Source organism: Haliotis rubra, unplaced genomic scaffold (assembly GCF_003918875.1).
Source record: "Haliotis rubra isolate DU_JTF1 unplaced genomic scaffold, ASM391887v1 Scf2, whole genome shotgun sequence".
NCBI classification, from domain to species: Eukaryota; Metazoa; Mollusca; class Gastropoda; order Lepetellida; family Haliotidae; genus Haliotis; species Haliotis rubra.
Window position 1 is genome coordinate 6412534 of NW_025766002.1, and position 19372 is coordinate 6431905.

Genomic DNA, 19372 nt, shown 5'->3' on the forward strand with positions numbered 1-19372 from the left:
TTGTATAGTCAGACAACGTTACACTTTCCAAAAGGTGATGGACGTCTCTGATAAGATTATTGGCGGTATGGTAGCCCGGCGAATATAGTGTTCGCTCGTCACGCCGAAGATCCGGGTTTGATTCCCCAAGTTTGTGAAACCCATTTCTGGTGTCATGATATTGTTATAATGCTAAAACCGGCGAAACCAAATTCACTCACTATGACAAGGTTTCCTCTCAAACTGCCGATCACATGTTGCAAAGATATTGATGACGCATTCTCTATTCTTGCAGGTGCAACTTTCCTGACTCCCCAAGACTGCAAGCATGACAAAGTTGGTTGTTCTTATCCTCGGGGCTGGTAACGCAGCCCATGTGACAGCAGGTCTCGCAGCATCTCGCGAGAACACGGAAGCGAGAATTCTAACCCTTTTCAAAGACGAGGCAGAGAGATGGACGAAAGCTATGGGGGACGAAGGCTTGACTATTAACCTCCATGAAAGTGTTGGGGATGTCACTGTGAAATCTAAACCAGCTCTCATAACCAAAAACCCAGCCAAGGCAATAGAGGGCGCCCACATGATTATATTTTGTGTGCCAGCATTTACCCATCAAGGGTATTTCGAAGCCATTGAACCATGCATAAAACCAAACACAATAATTGTTGGTTTCCCCGGGCAACCCGGGTTTGAGTTCCAGTGCCTAGATATCCTGAAAGACAAAGCTCGTAGGTGTCCAATCATTAACTTTGAATCCCTTCCATGGGCATGTCGGATAAATGAATTCGGAAAGGGCGCCACAGTTCTTGGTCTTAAAGTTCATCTTCAGGGTTCCATCCTCAAGGGTGAAAGCAATCCAGATAAAGACCCTTGCGAGGTTCTTCAAGCTGTTATTGGCCCAGAGACCAAACTGGAAGTCGGCAAGCATTACTTGGCACCAATCCTGGACACCAAGTCTATTGTACACCCTCCAATAATGTACGCCAAATGGAGAGATTGGAACGGACAGCCGTTGTCCGAGAAACCTCTTTTCTATCAAGGCTTAGATGAGACTCAGATTAAGTATCTGAGCGGGATCAGTGATGAGTGCGTGGCAGTTGCCCGTGCCATCACCGCCAAACGTCCAGACATTGACCTCTCGGGAGTTGTCCACCTGCAAGACTGCTACAGAGTGGACTACAAGGACACAATTGGTGACCCAACAAACCTGTTCACGATCATGAAATCCAACTCAGCCTACGATGGTCTAGTTCACCCTATGATTGATGAACCGAATGGCAAGTTCTCGCCCAACTTCAGATACCGCTATCTGGTGGAAGATGTCCCTGATGGTATAGTGGTAACCAAAGGCATTGCACTGATTGCCGGGGTGCCCACTCCCTACCATGATGAGGTTCTGGCATGGTGCCAGAAGAAGCTGGGTAAGGAGTACCTGGTGGGAACAGATCTGACTGGAAAGGATGTCAAGGAGACCAGATGTCCTCAGAAGTATGGGTACAATACCCTTGAAGATCTGCTCCGCATTAAGTAAGAATATATTAAAATAATCTTGGATAACCCGAGCTTTGCTTATATACGTATATCTCTTGAAGTGGATCTGGGAATTTCCTGGGAATTTCCCTGGAAATTCCCTTCTATCCATAAATTTAAAAGGCTGATATGTACAACTCAGGAAAATTTAATCAGACGTGTACAGTATTACATTTACCATGCATATATAAAAAGAAATATGTATTTAGAAACACTTAAGATTTTATTTGTATGCTCTTGTTAACTATGTATAGTTATATCTTGTATATGGGCCCCTGGCCTCCTTACAAATAAACTCCTTTTGACTTGACTTGGGTACCTTAAACAGCCATTGCTTCAGGGAGTGACAGTATAACATTTAAAGATTGTTCAAGGACAATTTATGGTTATACGGACTGAGTGAGTGAACCTTACCCTAACTGAGACGGGTTTGTACGAGTCTAGTATTCGGAACGGACGTTATATACGTTGCCTTCAGCCTACTTATGTCATAACCACTTTATTACTCTGTATATAAGTATGAACAGGTTTTATTACTGTCGCCACAAGGATGGGAATAGGTGTTGACTCTCTTCCATTGTTATACCTCTGATGAACAGAAGCTGACAGCAACAGTTTCAAATGATGTAGCTCTGTGGATGGATGGTCATGGCGGCAATCACTAGTCCAGAATATATAAAGATCGCTGGCATGTAGTTGGATAACACTACAGCCAGCAAAGACGCAAGATGTATCCTCGGCTGTCTGATGAACGTCGGAGGAGAGAAACTCAATCCTGCAACCCAATTACGTCTGTGAAACAAGGGCCGAGATGAACTACAATGTTCTAACATCATAGACACTAGCGTCATCGATTGCCTCAGTGAAACATCAATTACGTCTATGAAACTCACGTTAATATATCTCCATTATCTTTGTGGTACCACGACTAAGACTGTTATCTCGCTCATCACTGTAAGGCAGCAAATAACATGTTGCTAATAACGGTTGGCAATATTCACCATCTGCGTAATAACGAAAGTTGTCCAAACCTGGACTATATTCCTTTAACTGCCTTAAAAAGTTTATATATCAGTATTTAATTTGTTTATATATACCATATTCAATTTGTTGACATATGATTGTCCTTTACATATGATGCCTTTATAAAAGGTTGTATGTTACTTCTATGTTAGCAATTTTAGACCAAATTAAATTGTGCTTCAGTTTTGGTCGAATGTAACGACGGTTCACGTTTCCCCAAATATAATTCACGTACCCACTACACTGTTTCCCAGTCCCTACAACACAAACAATGATTGGTATTAGTTTTAGAAATGGAAAAGGGAGGTTTGGTGGTTCTTAGCATAAAGTGGAGAGAATGAATTAATACGTTCTGTATTACCATCCTCGTCTAAAATTGGGCTGAAGTAGACCAACAAATTGTGTGACCACTTGTGACAAGCGTGCACACCCTGATCGCCATCAGACAACAATCTGATGATCCATCTTGACACGCTGCGGCAGACAATCTTGATGCCGTATCTTTGCAATGCAAAAGAACAACCCCTACTTAGAAAACTGCTTGTGACAATACATCACTAAGGTCGCGAATAAGACTCATGGCGTTTGGACATGAGGGAGTGGATTGCTTCTTCTGATGGAGATTGAAGAGCAGGTTGCTGAAGACGTACAGACATAACAGGCACAACCGCCAATGCTGTACAGTGTACATAGATCCACAGACTAGTCCCTGAAATTAGCATAATTTACAAAGAGAAAAAAAAATCCTAAATTATCTTCATAAAATTTAAAAAGAAGCCAAGAGTCTAGTAGAGACTTTCTTCATTTTCAGGATTCGCTTTATGGATTCGCATGGGCTATATCGGGTTTTTTACTTATGGGTCTGTTTGGCAGACAGTTCTGTCTCCTATTATTTGCGTAAATAACGATCTTGTCGGACAAACGAGAGAGCAGAGATTCTCATTTCTAAAACACAGACAGAAGGCAATTTATACAGAAATTATGCCCTTTACAGCAATGTGCCCGGTACCATTAGCCCTGATGGGGCGAAGACATTTCGATCAATCCTGGCACGACGTGACAACGCAAACGTGGCTCCTTCACAACGTTATTGTGATAAGATGGTGGTAATCCTCTGGCGAAAGACAGCCGATGAGCCGGACTGTAGTTTTAAGTAACAGTGAGAACCGGCAATAAAAATGATAAAAGCAACAACTAACAAACAAACAAAAACAAGGTCTGTAAATGAAAAAGTAGAAATTGGGCCAGGGACAACAGCGTCTAACAGCATGAGTAAGTGAGTTAGTTAGTATATTTGTACAGCTCTTAGCAATATTCCAACAATATCACGTCCGTTGACACCAGAAATGATCTTCACATTTTGCACATCATCTGGGAGTCGAACCCGGTATCCGGCGTGACGAGCAAACGCTTGACAGCATTAGCAAATGCCCATGACCTCTGATTGGTCTGAATGAACCACTGCAAATCAATATTGACACCAGGTTTTCGCGAAAACCGTTAGCATGCCCTGTCTTACTGCAACGCCGGCCGCTTATACAATTTTCATTACAAAATGTTTGTTGCCTGTCACCCGTGAAGATCCTGGTTAGAATTGATCTTCAGTAACCCTGCTTATCGTAAGAGGCGACTAACGGCATCGGGTGGTCAGGCTCGCTGACTTGGCTGACACATGTCATCGTATCCCAATTGCGTACATTGATGCTCATGTTGTTAATCACGGGATTGTCTGGTCGGAACCCGATTATTTACAGACTGCCGCCATGTAGCTGGAATATTGACGAGCGCGGCGTAAAACTAAACTCACTCACTTGTTGTCTGTCACCCGACGGTGCTGCTCCAGGCATGCGACGGCGATTGGAAGACAAGCCAGACAATCAGACCAACCCTTTTTTAAAGCAGCCTTCCATAACAGCGACAACCATGTATCGTCAGTCATACAACATCTCACGACGCTAAAAGCGATGGCGTCTGGCCAAATTGAAAATCCGGCCAGACTGAACGGGTTCAAGAAAACCAATAAGACCTCGTTGGGCCAGGTATGAGATACACGTACCGAATCGATAGTTTTTTTAATGGTTTGAGGCTGGTAACTCTTGCATGCTACATCACAGGTCACGGCAGAACAGAACAACAGTGAGTGAGTAAGGTTTGACGCCTGGGTCTTCGGAGAGACAAAGTATGGAATATAATATGATATGTGTGCAAATATAATTTGATAAATAGTATAAAATAGTATTAAAAAAAATATATGATTATTCAGCAGATCTTTCAAAATTCGCATCTAAAGGAATAAAGACGTTTCATAAATACGCTCAATTAGAAAGATGTCTCAGAGAAAAGAGTAGAAAGAGATAAAAGCGTTCACTTCCAGAGCCTGAATGCATAAACCATGAACACATACTATGATAGGACGTTGGTACTTTACAAGGTGATCTTAAACCTTTTAGTACTGACTTGCCGGTATTGAATTAAACTATAATATTGATAAAATTATAATAATAGTGTGAGTGCATTATAACTTTTGAATGTCATTCTGTGTTTTCTTTTGAACATTTTACAAATATCCGCAGACAGTACTCTCATCATGGTTCTCAACAATTCATCAAGGTCACTCGAAGCTTATTGTCAACCCGGATGTGTTTTACACATCCAGTTCCAGTCAACAAGGTGTCAGGGGTAGGTTCATTATGAACACTGCAATATTTAAACATTTCATTAAACATAAATAACGTCATTTTAGAGTTGTTACTTATCGGTTAACGCCGCACTGTGCACTATTCAAGCTTTATGACGTCGAACTGAAAATAATCGAATCAGGACCAGCTAATCTATGCAATAGTGATACAATTAAGTCCGTGAGTCTGGCCACCTAACCTCAGTCTGTCTCACCGGCCCCGAACCGCATTTTTGTCCCTTCTGCCTAGCCCTTTCTGCAAATAAAAATAAAAATAAGTAAGCTAGTAATTATGCTTTACAAAACCAACATAGAAAATTCAATGATATTTTTCAAGCAGTTATGCATGACAAAATGCAATCTGAATATCAATATGCATGTTCGGAGATAAATAGCCACTATGAATGTTACAAATATCATAACCCAAAAGTTGAAATGAGATATTTTGATTGATAAAATCTATTAAAAGCAATTTCCCGCTAATGACTCCCGTCTGCCCTGTATCTATTACCTACAGGATGCACATAGACCTTCTGGTCAGACACCCACCCACAGACCATTAATCCTGGCATTCCACGCAAAGTCTTTGACAGATGTCACGACAGCCTCCAACCACGCGAACTGCCCAGTGACAGATGTTTCTCTGTGTTCGTTTTACCGGGCTGGACTTAGTAGCAGACCAACAAGCCATGGTGACATGGGGAAAGGTTTCATAATCACTGAAAACTGTTGTCATTGGTTACGACAAGTGGTGTTATATTATGGTTTGGTTCTATGGCGTCAACAAATTATAGGAAATGTTCTTGTTCGTGATCAATATGGCACTGCATGGATCTAACTGACTCAATTTAGACTGTGTGTAGTCTCTGTAATGAATATATTTGAACGAAAATAATAATGAAATATAAGGAAACGAAGCCCAGAGAATTTCTTTATTTTCAGAAACTGTGGAAATCTAGACTTGCCACATATTGTAGACTCGCATAGGCTTTCTTGGATATATTTGTTTTAGGGTCTGTATGACAGACATCGTGTGTGTTCTGTTGGAACTTCAACAACTACACATGAACATGAACTAAGAGAGCGCCACATCCACCCAACTGACACGGTTCACATCTAGCTGGGATGGCCTAAAAGTCGGGCCGGGCCGGGCCAAGGCGGGCCAAATCTATTATTGGCTAATAAACCCATTAACGAAAACCATGCCTACAATTAATCAATGCAACATACACTCATAATACATACATTGATAATAATGATCAATCGGAAGCCACAAACGCGTACCATAATAACTTTCTTACGAGTAAATCGGTTAAAGGAAGACGAGAAGCCTGTGAACCTGCTCCTGACAGAGAGTGTCGGTGGGGCAGCCAAGTGGTTAAGGCGTCAGGCTCGATTGCCTTCATGGACATTTGTGAGGCCCATTTCTTGTATCCCTTAGGGCGGTAGGGTAGCCTAGTGGTTAAAGCGTCCGCTCGTCACGCCGAAGACCCGGGTTCGATTCCCCACATGGGCACAATGTGTGAGGCCTAAATCTGGTGTCCCCCCGTCGTGATATTGCTGGAATATTGCTAAAAGCGGCGTGAAACCAAACTCACTCATTCACTCTTGTATCCCTTGCCGTGATATTGCTGGAAAGCAGCGTAAAACAATACTCACTCACTTGTCAAGGGACGTCAATAAATATGCTTAATACGTGTGTCTGGAGGTCTGTTGATCAGTAGTTTGATTCCCTAGTCGCCTCATACCATAAGACGTTTATTTAAAGATGGTACTTGTTGTTGCCCTGACTGTCGCTCGCATGAAGAGAATAGAACGACGACTGGTCGGCACAGATTCAGTATGTCCTCTCACACACACGTGCATGGGTGTCGCTATTTGAGTCTAATAATTCTGACTGACGTTAAACCACATTCCACATCTCTTATGACGAAATGTCGCAGGAATCGTCATCAAATCTCAGTTTAGATTCGTCAGAATACGACATCCTGCCACCAGAGAACACATGGTACCCAATCATAGGCGTTATACTGAAAGCTACCAATTATGTATGTATCACTCTTTCAAGTAGAAACACGGCCATATAATTTCCTTGATTCAATGTTGGTGTAAATTGTTGGGTTACGGGAACGGTGTTATTAGGGGAGGTGCTGAAGTACTGTCGGAAATAGAAAAAAACTGTTTTTTCACATATATATCTACAATTTATGAAGTTAAAATGTGAAAGTGTGAAATATCTGTAAAACTAAGTTCGGCCTAACTACAGTCTCAGTGGTAGGGAGATAGGAAACGTGAAAAAAGGACTTTACTGAGGAGAGATTAGTGCAGAAATGAGCAATGCGGGTTTTTTCTAAGTCCAAAGCAACTTATTCGGAACAGACCATGGGTTTATGCAAATTAGTGCGCGATGATATTGTATTTCAAAGGACACTTTTGAAATGTCTATTTTGAAACTAGACTTAGCTTCATTGTAAACGATAGCTGACGTAAAAAATACTAACTTTAATACTGAAACTATTAAGGATGTAGCTACCATGGAGCCTCGCTGTCACTATAAAAAGAAACAGGTAGGAGGGGTCGTCTCAAAAGCAAAACCAGGACGGGTGTCGCAGACGGTGGTTGGGGTCGTACTAGGGGATAGAGATATCAGCTACGATAAGATAATCCTTTAGGGGAATTAAACTGGTGGAAGTAAACGGCATGTCTTAACAATTAACAAAAAATATCCAGTCCTGTCGATCTTGGGGTGGTCTTGCCACCTATATATTTTGAGAATTTAATACAATAGTTGATTTAAGCTTTTTTATGGGTATCATATTCTTTTACACATCTTAACATAAACGTTATGAAAGACACGCAAGATAATAATCAATAGATGAGACATATTCAATACACATGAAAAAAGCATAAAATATCTTTGAGATAACCCCTTGTGCCTGTAGCAGCACGTGCATATCATGCCAGGTGAGTCGACGGTCCGTCGTCATACCTGGCTGAGCGACCTAATTGCTATCTTTAGCCTGATCTATTGTTTTCAGCAGCTATTAGTATTTGTTTGAAGTTTTGCCCGATTTTACGAGTAAACATGCACTTCTGGATATCCTATTACGCATCTCCCTGAACGCCCAGTTAGGCCGATGTGGGTTATTTCAACATATGCTACTTGCAGTTGTGTAAATTTTAGGGATACAGAGTAACAGCCTAAAAACATTCTTTTCTATTTCCGACAGTACTTTAGTCCTCTTACAAAGCCTACAGCGTGTATGTCGTAAATCAATTATTATTCCCTTCTGATCCCCGGCTTCCCATTCTCAACAGCTTTTCAACACCTGGAATGAAGTGACTCCTTAAGTTTTGCTATTTTATTATATTTTAACAATAATAACGATGTGATACCTGAACTACATGTTACATCAGGACTATACGTTACATCTGGATTATAGGTTACATCAGGACTATACGTTACATCTGGATTATACGTTACATCAGGACTGTACATTACATCTGGATTACAGGTTACATCAGGACTATACGTTACATCTTGATTATAGGTTACATCAGGACTATACGTTACATCTGGATTATAGGTTACATCAGGACTATACGTTACATCTTGATAATAGGTTACATCAGGACTATACGTTACATCTGGATTATAGGTTACATCAGGACTATACGTTACATCTGGATAATAGGTTACATCAGGACTATACGTTACATCTGGATTATAGGTTACATCAGGACTATACGTTACATCTGGATTATAGGTTACATCAGGATTATAGGTTACATCTGGATTATAGGTTACATCAGGACTATAGGTTACATCTGGATTATAGGTTACATCAGGACTATACGTTACATCTGGATTATAGGTTACATCAGGATTATAGGTTACATCAGGACTATATGTTATATCTGGACTATAATTAGTCTTGGAGAGCGCGTACAGATGAGCGGTAATCCGAGAACACCGACCTTGACGGTATGTAATTACACACCGACAGAGGGGATCGATTAGGCTCCTCCAGTTCCACACCATCTGCCAAGTTCCTAGATTGTTCTGCACACATACTCTATGATCTACGTACACGGGTGACACGAAGTCCAGCTTTGTTCGGACAGGTCAGAAAGCCCCGTACTGCACGAAGCCTTAATGGTCTCGAAAACGCAGATGTTCAGTTTTCAAAATAACCATAGAGTAAGTCAAGTACCTATATAAATCCTACTAATCCCCCATAAATCCGACTGATTGAAAAAAAGGATTAAGTGATTTGTTTTCATAATTACAGAACCTGACAATTTCACATCACAACATATCACAATGGTGATTATTGCAATATACAGATACCTGAGGATATATTTCTTTGATATTCAATACTTCTAGACAAACAAAATAAAGAGGAGATATGTGGTTTTTACGTAGTCTGTCAAATTGTCTGGTTGTAATTGAAACATTTTTGGACATTACACATATGTAAGGTACAGAGAGAGAGAGAGAGAGAGAGAGAGAGAGAGAGAGAGAGAGAGAGAGAGAGAGAGAGAGAGAGGAGAGAGAGAGAGAGTCAGTGAGAGAGAGAGAGTCAGTGAGAGAGAGAGAGTCAGTGAGAGAGATTTGTCTCAGTCCCTGAACTGCATTAATCGCCCTTTCAGCAATGCTAAGGTCGACATGAAGCGAGAGAGGAAGAGAGAGAGAGAGGGGGGGGGGGGGGTGTTGAGAGAGAGAGAGTAGTAGAGTGCACAGAGTATCACGTGGCACACTTTACTTTTCAAGTGTGCATCACCGCTCCGAAACAGTGCCCATGAAATTCTTCCCCTGCATAATTAGCTTGACCTTGAGTCCATTGCCTGACGTCCATAGTGACGTAACCCTTGCGTTACGAGGATGATGTCGTAACAGCACCGGCTCGTGCAGCGCCAACATTCTCGACATAGTGTACACGGTCAGGGTACACTCATTGCCAGCCCACGTCTTCATTGAAACAGACAAGTCTGCTCATCCCCAACTGAACAGTATTCCTCCGCCGAGTGCTTGTGTTTCCCATAAGAGGTCAATGCGCCGGGAAGGTGTCGTCTGCTGCTCGTTGCTTCCGCTTTGCCGTGTTACCAACTATCTCCGTTAGGACCAGGTTCAGCTTTGGACACTTGGAGGTATGTGTGTTTTCTGTTGGGATCTTTGGCATGGGTTTGGAGTATGTTATAGTCGTTTTACTAATCTTGTGTTCTAAGTGTGTGCAATCGGTTCCTAATTTCAGCGGGTTTCGAGTTTCACAACTTGGCTATTTTTAGAACCCACTGCGCTGTACCTTTAGTTTCTAGAACGCATTTAAGAAAATGGAGAATATATATTTTGTAAAATACTATTGATAACGCTGACATATAGATTGAAATGTAAGAAACAACCTGTAACAGGCCTGATTTCGACACCTGCGGCACGAGTCTTTGATCCTGAGTATTGAATTACAAATCCTTGAGGGGCCTTCATATTGATTTTGGTCGTATTTAAGCACTGGCAAACACTAAGTGACTTAAAGCTGCCTAACAGCCGTAACTTAGCATCAGTATTGTCCACTTGAAGATATAAGTAACAGAGCGACACGTGTTACTCGCGCGTGCTTGATGCGCGTTCTAACATGTGCCTAATGCATGTTCCATGCATGTTCCTTGTTCTGAGGAATCACTGCCAAATCATTATGTCTATATTCTTATCACAGTCTATCTCTCTTTTCTCACTCAGCCATATGAACCATACTTAAGTACACGAGAACGCAGTCGGGCCCGCTCTGTATGCGCGTGCGTGTGTGGATGTGGCCTTGACCGATGATTAAACGTTCTCTACCCTGTGCTGCTGGATTTGTTCAGTTAAATTGATCCTAATTAACGAATATTCCCCATATACTGCAGTACAGCATTAGTGACACTCATAAAATTATTAGCACTCGAAGTTACACATCTAATTAATTGTTATTAATTGCTCGTCCGCTAAATTTTACTAATAATTGTCCTGAAAAATTAATATTCTTAATATGTTATCGACGCATGCACAGTAAATGTATTCAGTTCACGTGCTGCATACAGAATCAGCCTTAAGTTACCTTCACCCCTGTTCCTTGTCTATTATTAGCAAAAGGGGGATATTGTTACAACAACCCCCAATATATCCGCGTTCCATTGTCGCGTTGCTCTGATGAGTAGGCACACACAGCTGGAGTTTCTAACCAAACATGAATAATGGAAATTGTTAGTACATTAGTAAAATAACTGAAAACGTTTTGAGACGACCATAACTGTGTATTGTAATAATATTGGACGTACCGTGCCTTGACCTGGTATACTTAGTCTTTGTAAGAGAAACATTGCTTAGATAGCGGAAACACTTTAGGACACTCCTCCGATACAACCATTTTCTTGGGTGTATTCTTTCAAAAGGATTGAGAAGATGGATGTAATTAATCAACGGCGGTGGTGGGGTAGCCTAGTGGTTAAAGCGTTTACTCGTCACGCCGAAAACCCGGGTTCGATTCTCCATATGGGGATCAATGGTCTAGGAAGAACTCTCCATACACTGAAATAGATTGATACATACTTGAACCTGCTGTGTAGTTGAAGATGTGTGTGTGATCTGATTATCGTGTTGATATATAGTCAGGTAAATAACTCCTCATAATAGCTGTGTAGCTGCAGCTGGTGAACCATCTACAGGAACTGCGTCGCCGGGGTAACAAGAGCTGATGCACCGTAAACAGACGCCCACATGTGGTGCCAGACATCACGCTGAGTGTTAAGTGTCAAGCAGACTTTACTGCCGACTGACGCTGTATCACGAACAAGGAGGTTTCCTTCACGTACAGCGGCAGTTATGTAGATGGAATACCTTCAGGGCGGCGTTTAATAACAAACTAACCTTGAGGTAAACCACTGGGCTGGGAGGAATATATAGAGAGTCTAGAGGTTTAAAGCGTTCAAACGTTACACACAAGTAGGGGAGTAGGGTAGCCTAGTGGTAAAGCGTTTGCTCGTCATGCCGTTGACCCGGGTTTGATTCCCTTCTGGGTACAATGTGTGAAGCCCATTTCTGGTCTCCTGCGCTGTGATATTGCAAAAAGGCGGAGAAAACCATACTTACCCTCTCAATTTTAGTGTCGATTCCCCATATAGATGCTATGTTTAGTATCAATATGTGGGAAGTTAGTGGAATGTTTCTGAAAGCGGCATAAAAACACCCGACTTCCTCACTGTTGGCTGGCATGCATGCTTCACTGTTGATACTTATTGTTTACTCTCAGAGGTGAGGTGAGGTGAAATTGGGTTTTACGTCGTGCTTGAGAATATTTCGCTCATATGAGGACGTGCAAGCGTGTGTATGTGTATGTGCGGCTGCTTGTACTAGCCCAGACTTAAGCTGGTTTTATAGTGCTAGCCCACTGAGCCCATACCGCAGTGAAGCATGAATACCCCACTCAGACACATTAGACTGACTCCGAGCCGACCTGTCCTTGTTGTACCCATTAATGCCGAGCACCAGGCAGGGACCAACAAGTACCATATTTTAACGTCTTTTGGTATTACGCGGTCGGAGATCGAACCCGCGACCTTCCGCTCTCCGGGTAGACGCTCTAACCACTACACCACGGAGGTTTACCATCAGAAGAAATGTTACCTCTGTGCATTAACCAACATGATCCCCTGCACCCAGCCATGATCATGTTGTAAAAGGAAGGACTTGTTAAAATGTTGACAAACCCTTTCCGTATCCATATAGCAGAAATCTCTGCTAAAGGCAGAGTTGCATTTACGTGTCCGCTGTATGATGAGCATGTATTTATGAGCACTGTCAAATAATAATTGAACCACGTGTTCTCGAAAAGGTGGGTGTATCCTTCCCCCCATCGGCGGCACCCGCCACAAAAACACGTGCAAAGACAAATTAATTGTTCAACTAAAATTAGACGGGAACATATTGCTAAACATATAGGGACCTGCATCGGACATAATTTCTGCCACCCATATGCAGATTTGGAGTTGCCCTGTACATGTTTGCCATAAAACGCTTGTAAAACATTAGAGTTCTCGAATGTTGCAAGCAATCGTTTCAGCCCTTGGGATATTGGTACTGGCTGATCCCGTGCCCAAATCAATGAAGTCATAATATTATCAGCGTAAAGAGTGCATAGAAGAATATGTCACTGCTGAATTACATCTTAGTAGAGAATGAACGTGGATTTTTATCCATGACAATTGATTAGTCATACATTAGTGGTGATCATTTTAAATTTTAAAACACTGCCCGGACTAGTCACCTATTGGAATACTGCGGTCACATGTCCTCTAGTCCTGAGATACGTGAGTGAGAATGGTTTTACGCCGCTTTTAGCAATATTCCAGCAATATCACGGCGGGGGGCACAACAGATGTAGATTTAAGGTACATGCACCCATCGGTCCGAAATATGGTGGTTCTCATACAGTTCAATACAATGAAGCACAATGTGTTAGTCCATTTCTGGTGTTCCCCGCCGTAATATTGCTGGAATATTGCTAAAAGCGGCGTAAAACTAAACTCACTCACTCAATACCATGAAACAAACATATATGCCAAATAGATCAAGATTTTCTTCCGTTTCAGATTGCATACAGATATTTTCTGACCGTTCTCTATCACATGTTTCGACAATTAGAAAAGCAAATCTAACATATGATCCTTTTAGAGAATGATTGTTAATTATGTTTAGCCCTAAACCCTGAATATTAAATATTACGATTTTCTTCTCTTTTTTTCAAATGACACACAGCACGCTAAACAAACCAATGTTTCACACTTACCTAACCACACTGCTGCCAGAGAATAGGAAAAGATAGCGGTTCCTCGAACCCAAACCGAGTGCAGTGATGCTCACCCTATTGACCACCGGTTAAGCGTGCTAAGTTACGCTTGTTGCTATGCAGCTTAATGCTACTACAAAAACACACTATCCATCACTGACTGCTAATGGAAACAAAGCGATACAGATATGACATGTGACAGCTGGGGATTCCAGTTCCTGACGTCAGCGATATAATCCAGTTAAGAGGCGAGAACAGATTCGGTAGCATTTGTTCTGTCAACTGGGACTTCAGGCCATAATTCTCTCGAACATAAAGGAGGGTTTTTATGCGCTCAGGCAGTGTACTTGCTATTAGCTGAGTAGGACTTTATTTCATTCGTAACCCAAACGGATTTCGATATGTTTTGTCTATTATTACACACATCACATCGAGAAAGATATCAAACTGTCACAAAAACTAAAATTTACTATCCATTCCATAGAATCAATTTCAGTCAGAATTGCCTTTGGCTTCTGTTGGATTTAAGTGATAGTTATGACACAGACAAGGGCTTATTAACAAAAAAAGCAGATCGTTGTTTGGGTTTTGTTCCATGATTGCTTCAGCCCACCAAAGCCTGGATATTGGTCATCAATAAGTTAGTGGTCTCAGAGGAGATCAGCTGTCAGATCTAGTTTCAACTCGCTCTCTGCATGGAAGACAGTTTGTGAATATGTTTTGCTGATCCGATTCCTGACGAGCTATTGGTAAATGACAGCTATGGTAATATAGAGACACACGTGTAATATGCCCGCTATTCCACTCTCATCTCCACCCTCATCTCCCCACCCTCATCTCCCCACCCTTATTGATACAATAGCACGGCTATTCAACTTCTTGCGTACCCGGAAAAGACATTACTGTCATGTAAATATCAATTTCGTCAGGTCACTTATAGGGTTAAGCTGTCATATGTAAAGGCAGTGTATGAAATAATGATCAATGGCGTTCGGGGACGTTGGGGTAGCCTATTGGCTATAGCGTTCGCTCGTCACGTTGAAGACCCGGGTTCGATTCCCCAAACGCTTGCGATGTGTGAAGCCAATTACTGGGGTCCCCCGCTGTTGTATTGCTTGAATATTGCTAACCGCGGCGTAAACCAAAACTCAATCACTTGTCAAGGGATGTCAGTATATAAGCTTAATACGTGTGTCTCTAGAGCTGTTGATCAATAGTTTGATCCCCTGATCGCGTAGTTTCGTTCATTCACTAACTGAAGTTCGAGTGCCCCGTTATTGTGTCAGCATCCTGTGAATTTGAAACCCAGATAACCCTCTTCATGTATAGAGAGTGAAGAGGTCACTTTAATGACTGTCTCGGACATCTCCGGCCCTCTCATAAATACGTCTGATTGTACAGCTGATTCCAGGAGGGTTTTGATCGGTGTATCGAATGCTGATTCACGCATACAGCACTGCTATACATAATCTCTATCGACGTCTATCACAAGGTGTTCAATCACCTGAAACAAGCAGCTGAGTCTACCACGTCAACGATTTCAGCTGTCTCGGAACAACGATGACATGTCCGAGTTATACTTTGTAATTATCAGATTCTCAGCACTTGGAATTGATTCTCCTGTAAGACTTCAGCAAATGGTCCGATATAAACTACATCTCCCAATAATTGTAACGGAAGACAACCTAAATGGCATTGATCTGGGTCTTCAAACACTCGGAAAATCACATGAGAGCCCTAGTCTACATGTCAATATATGCTCTTAGAACAAAGACGTGTTTAATTCCGAGTTGGACGGTTACAATGACAGCCGATACACTTATTATCACCTTGAAGGTATACTCAATGAATGTCGTCGTCGTAAATGGTTGCTGCATCAGGCGACAATGACGGCTACGCAAATCGATTGTTCTTGTGCCGTATTTTGGTGGAATGAATCGATTTGAAACCGGCACACTTGCATCAGTCTCTGTGTCTCTGGGTCGTTGCTTCCATCATCCAAAACCTTCAACGCGACCTTCAGTGTACCAGTACGAAAACTAAACGAGCGCTGTTGGAAACAGATACACAGGGCGATCGGTCTTTATAACCCACACCAGAAACAGGAGGGTGCTGATTACAGCGTCTGTATTGCGGTCAAGCTGACATACATGAACCTCGGGTCCCTATTATTGTGAGAGACGATTACGGTGATTTAGATATTAACTGAATTGAAAATCACTCCAAGAGACGAATGTTTGCTCTCTTGATCACATGTCTCATCTCAGAACACACGCTATCCCATTATGAGGCTCATAAAAGAGTTATATATGCCGTTATGAAAATAACGGGGACTGTGTTATTTCGAGGTTAAATACATTAAGGGAATAATTGTGGTAAGAAAACAACATAATTAGATATTCATCTGAATCCCACGATCATCCCCCATGCCGCTTCTCTGACCATTGACAAACTTGTATAATAGGGTAAGAAAGTGAAGTTTAATGTGATTTACTCATCATCTGTCGGTGCTAAAAATTCGCTAACTTGGACATATTTCAGCTTGCTTGGACATATTTCAGCTTGCTTGTTTTTCATCCCAGCTGTTGTTTTAACTGTCGAAATTAGAGTTTTCGAAGTAAAAAACACCGACATTTACGGAAAAGATTGTAATTACTGTCCTCAATTCTACAACATAGGAAATAGCAAGAAGAAACTGTAGGTGTGCTTGTTATACATCAGCTTCAGTATAAAGAACAGTGCGACAAGACAATAGCCTAATGACCCCGTACACTAAAATTCGCTGTGAAGGGTTGCGTCCCTTAGTCGTTTTAGGATTCAGTGACCGGCGCTTTGAGACCCTATGATATTTTGGTCTGTCAGCACCACAGAAGCTCGAGCCACTTTGGGATTACTTCCTTCATCTGAAAGGTCATGATGTGACTGAAAACCCCTTCAAAGCTGCCTAAAACTAAACTTAGTCATTTCGGTCCGTATGTTTAATGTTTAGTGCACGCTTTCCGTATCCATAAAAACTAACATGTTGACCTGACTAAATAAATACAAACATGCATGGCATGCGGAGTGTTTCCTTCTCATAACACACTGGCTGACTGGGAGGATAAGATTTCCAAGAGGTGGAGCGACACGACCGCATGCTTGGACACGTGAGTATGTGTCTTGCTGTTTCATTCGTACACTAACCCCTTAAAACGTATGTCGAATGGTTTTTTGGTTTTATTTCTTAAAATACCATTGCTACATCTTTTCCACAATTGTGTATGTAACAATAGAAAACCTGGAGTAAACTCTGAATGCATGCGGATAAGCCAACGTGCACGTTTTGGATTAATGCCATGTCACATGTGTAATCGTATGATAACGTAATGTTGCTTGAACTGTTGCCAAAATAACAGAGAATTTTCGACAGTTATTATCTTACCTCAAGAGTAGGTATATTTACATATATTTTCACTGAAAAGAATTGTATGTAATGGCCACTGTACTTTAAGGGTTACATGTTGACTAGAATCAAACCGCGTGGGCTTTTTAATTCATTACTGTGAGTAAATATGTTGTGTTTATATAATGGATATTTTATAAAAGAATCTCCGTTGTTTTACAGACGCATTCCTATAAGCCATGACAAAGATCACGATACTCGTCTGTGGAGCCGGAAGTCCGGCTCACGTGATAGCAGGTCTCGCAGCTTCACGCGAGAATATAGAATCGAGAGTGCTGTCCCTTTTCGAAGATGAAGCCGAGAGGTTTAGTAACGCTCTGAAGGAAGGGGACTTGAATCTTTCAATCAACGAAGGGGAGGATGAACCAAGAATCGTCAAATCCAAGCCGAGAATTGTCACGAAGGATCCAGCCAGGGCTGTGAAAGGTGCCAACTTCGTCATCTTGACCGTGTCGCCAGGGGAACAAGAGGAATACCTACAGGCCATAGCACCTCATCTGGAAAATGATACAACTATCGTTGGATTCCCAGGCCATGCTGGCTTTGAGTTCCTATGCTTTGGCACACTGAAGACCAAAGCCAAGAGATGTGCTGTTATTAGTTTTGAATCCATGCCCTACGCTTCCCGGATAAGAGAGTTTGGGAGGAATGTTGCAATTCTAGGTATTAATGAAATCGTTCGGGGAACTATGGTCAGAGGTAAAAGCAAGCTGCCTTATGATCCATTCGGGGTTCTACAACATGTTCTAGGAGAGTTCCCAGCACTTGAGAGGTATGGCAACTACCTGGAACCGCTGCTAGCCACGAGCACTATCGTTAACCCAGCCATTATGTTCGGGAAATGGAGGGACTGGGATGGAACTCCACTGGACTCAAAACCTATGTTCTATCAGGGAATCACAGAACAGGATGCCAAGTTCCTTACAGGCATCAGCGAGGAATGCGTAGAGATAGCCCAAGCCATCACCAAAAAGAACCCGAAGATTGAACTCAATTGGGTTATTCCCCTTTACGACCTCTTCATGGAAGAGTACATGGATAATGTTGAAGACTCCAGCAACCTTCTAAGTTTGATGAAAACGAATTCTGCATATGAAAGTGTTTATCATCCAATGACCAAAACAGAGGACGACAAATTTGTTCCCGATTTTACCTCCAGATATCTAACAGAAGACGTGCCAAGAGGACTGGCGATCTCAAAGGGTATTGGTCTTCTGGCCGGAGTGAAAACTGTTCTGCATGACAAGGTTTTGGAATGGTGCCAGGAGAAGATGGGAAAGGAGTATCTAGTTAGGAGGAACATGAAGGGGAAAGACATCGGAGAAACAAGATGTCCTCAAAGGTTCGGGTTCGAGACCCTAGACGACCTTCTGAACATTGTGTAAAACACAAATCATTTACATGTACCAGTTATTGAGAATGTGAGGCTGTTTGGTTGAATGCATGCTTGTTCCGAAAATATTTTGAGATGCGAATATGACAAGTTTCATGATATATAGAAGTGCTATAAATTTTATCACAATTCCTGGTTAGGATTATTGATTATGATTAAAATAGGATTATGCTTATATTTGGAAATCAACCGAGTTTTGCTCAAAAGTTATAAATGGATATATTTATTTTGTGCAAAATACAAATATATTTAAATTGATGCTTACCACTATACACATCAATAATCTTCAGAGTGATATCAGCTGTATATAAGGGATATACATGTATAAGCCACGAGCTGTGGCATTATAAACTGGATTTGAAACAATACATTTTATATCATTCGCTCATGGGGACAAAAACCATTCTTGACGTCATATATATTAAAAAAGTTGGCTTGTGTATGACATGCTTGCTCACTGTGCTTCAAATTCATATGAAATCAGTCGTAAGGTCACTATGCCAAGA

At 41.7% G+C, this 19372-nt stretch overlaps 2 protein-coding genes across 2 annotated transcripts; both read left to right on the top strand.

Annotated features, from left to right (window-relative positions):
* Positions 1-307: 307 nt before the first annotated feature.
* LOC124275228 (opine dehydrogenase-like) lies at positions 308-1536 on the top strand. Its single transcript, XM_046710711.1, has one exon. The coding sequence runs from the start codon at positions 308-310 to the stop codon at positions 1508-1510; it is 1203 nt and encodes a 400-aa protein (XP_046566667.1). The 3' UTR covers positions 1511-1536.
* An 8587-nt stretch (positions 1537-10123) lies between these two features.
* Positions 10124-19119, top strand: LOC124275434 (opine dehydrogenase-like). Its single transcript, XM_046711002.1, has 2 exons — positions 10124-10360; positions 17636-19119. The coding sequence occupies exon 2, from the start codon at positions 17653-17655 to the stop codon at positions 18856-18858; it is 1206 nt and encodes a 401-aa protein (XP_046566958.1). The 5' UTR covers positions 10124-10360; positions 17636-17652; the 3' UTR covers positions 18859-19119.
* Positions 19120-19372: the final 253 nt, after the last annotated feature.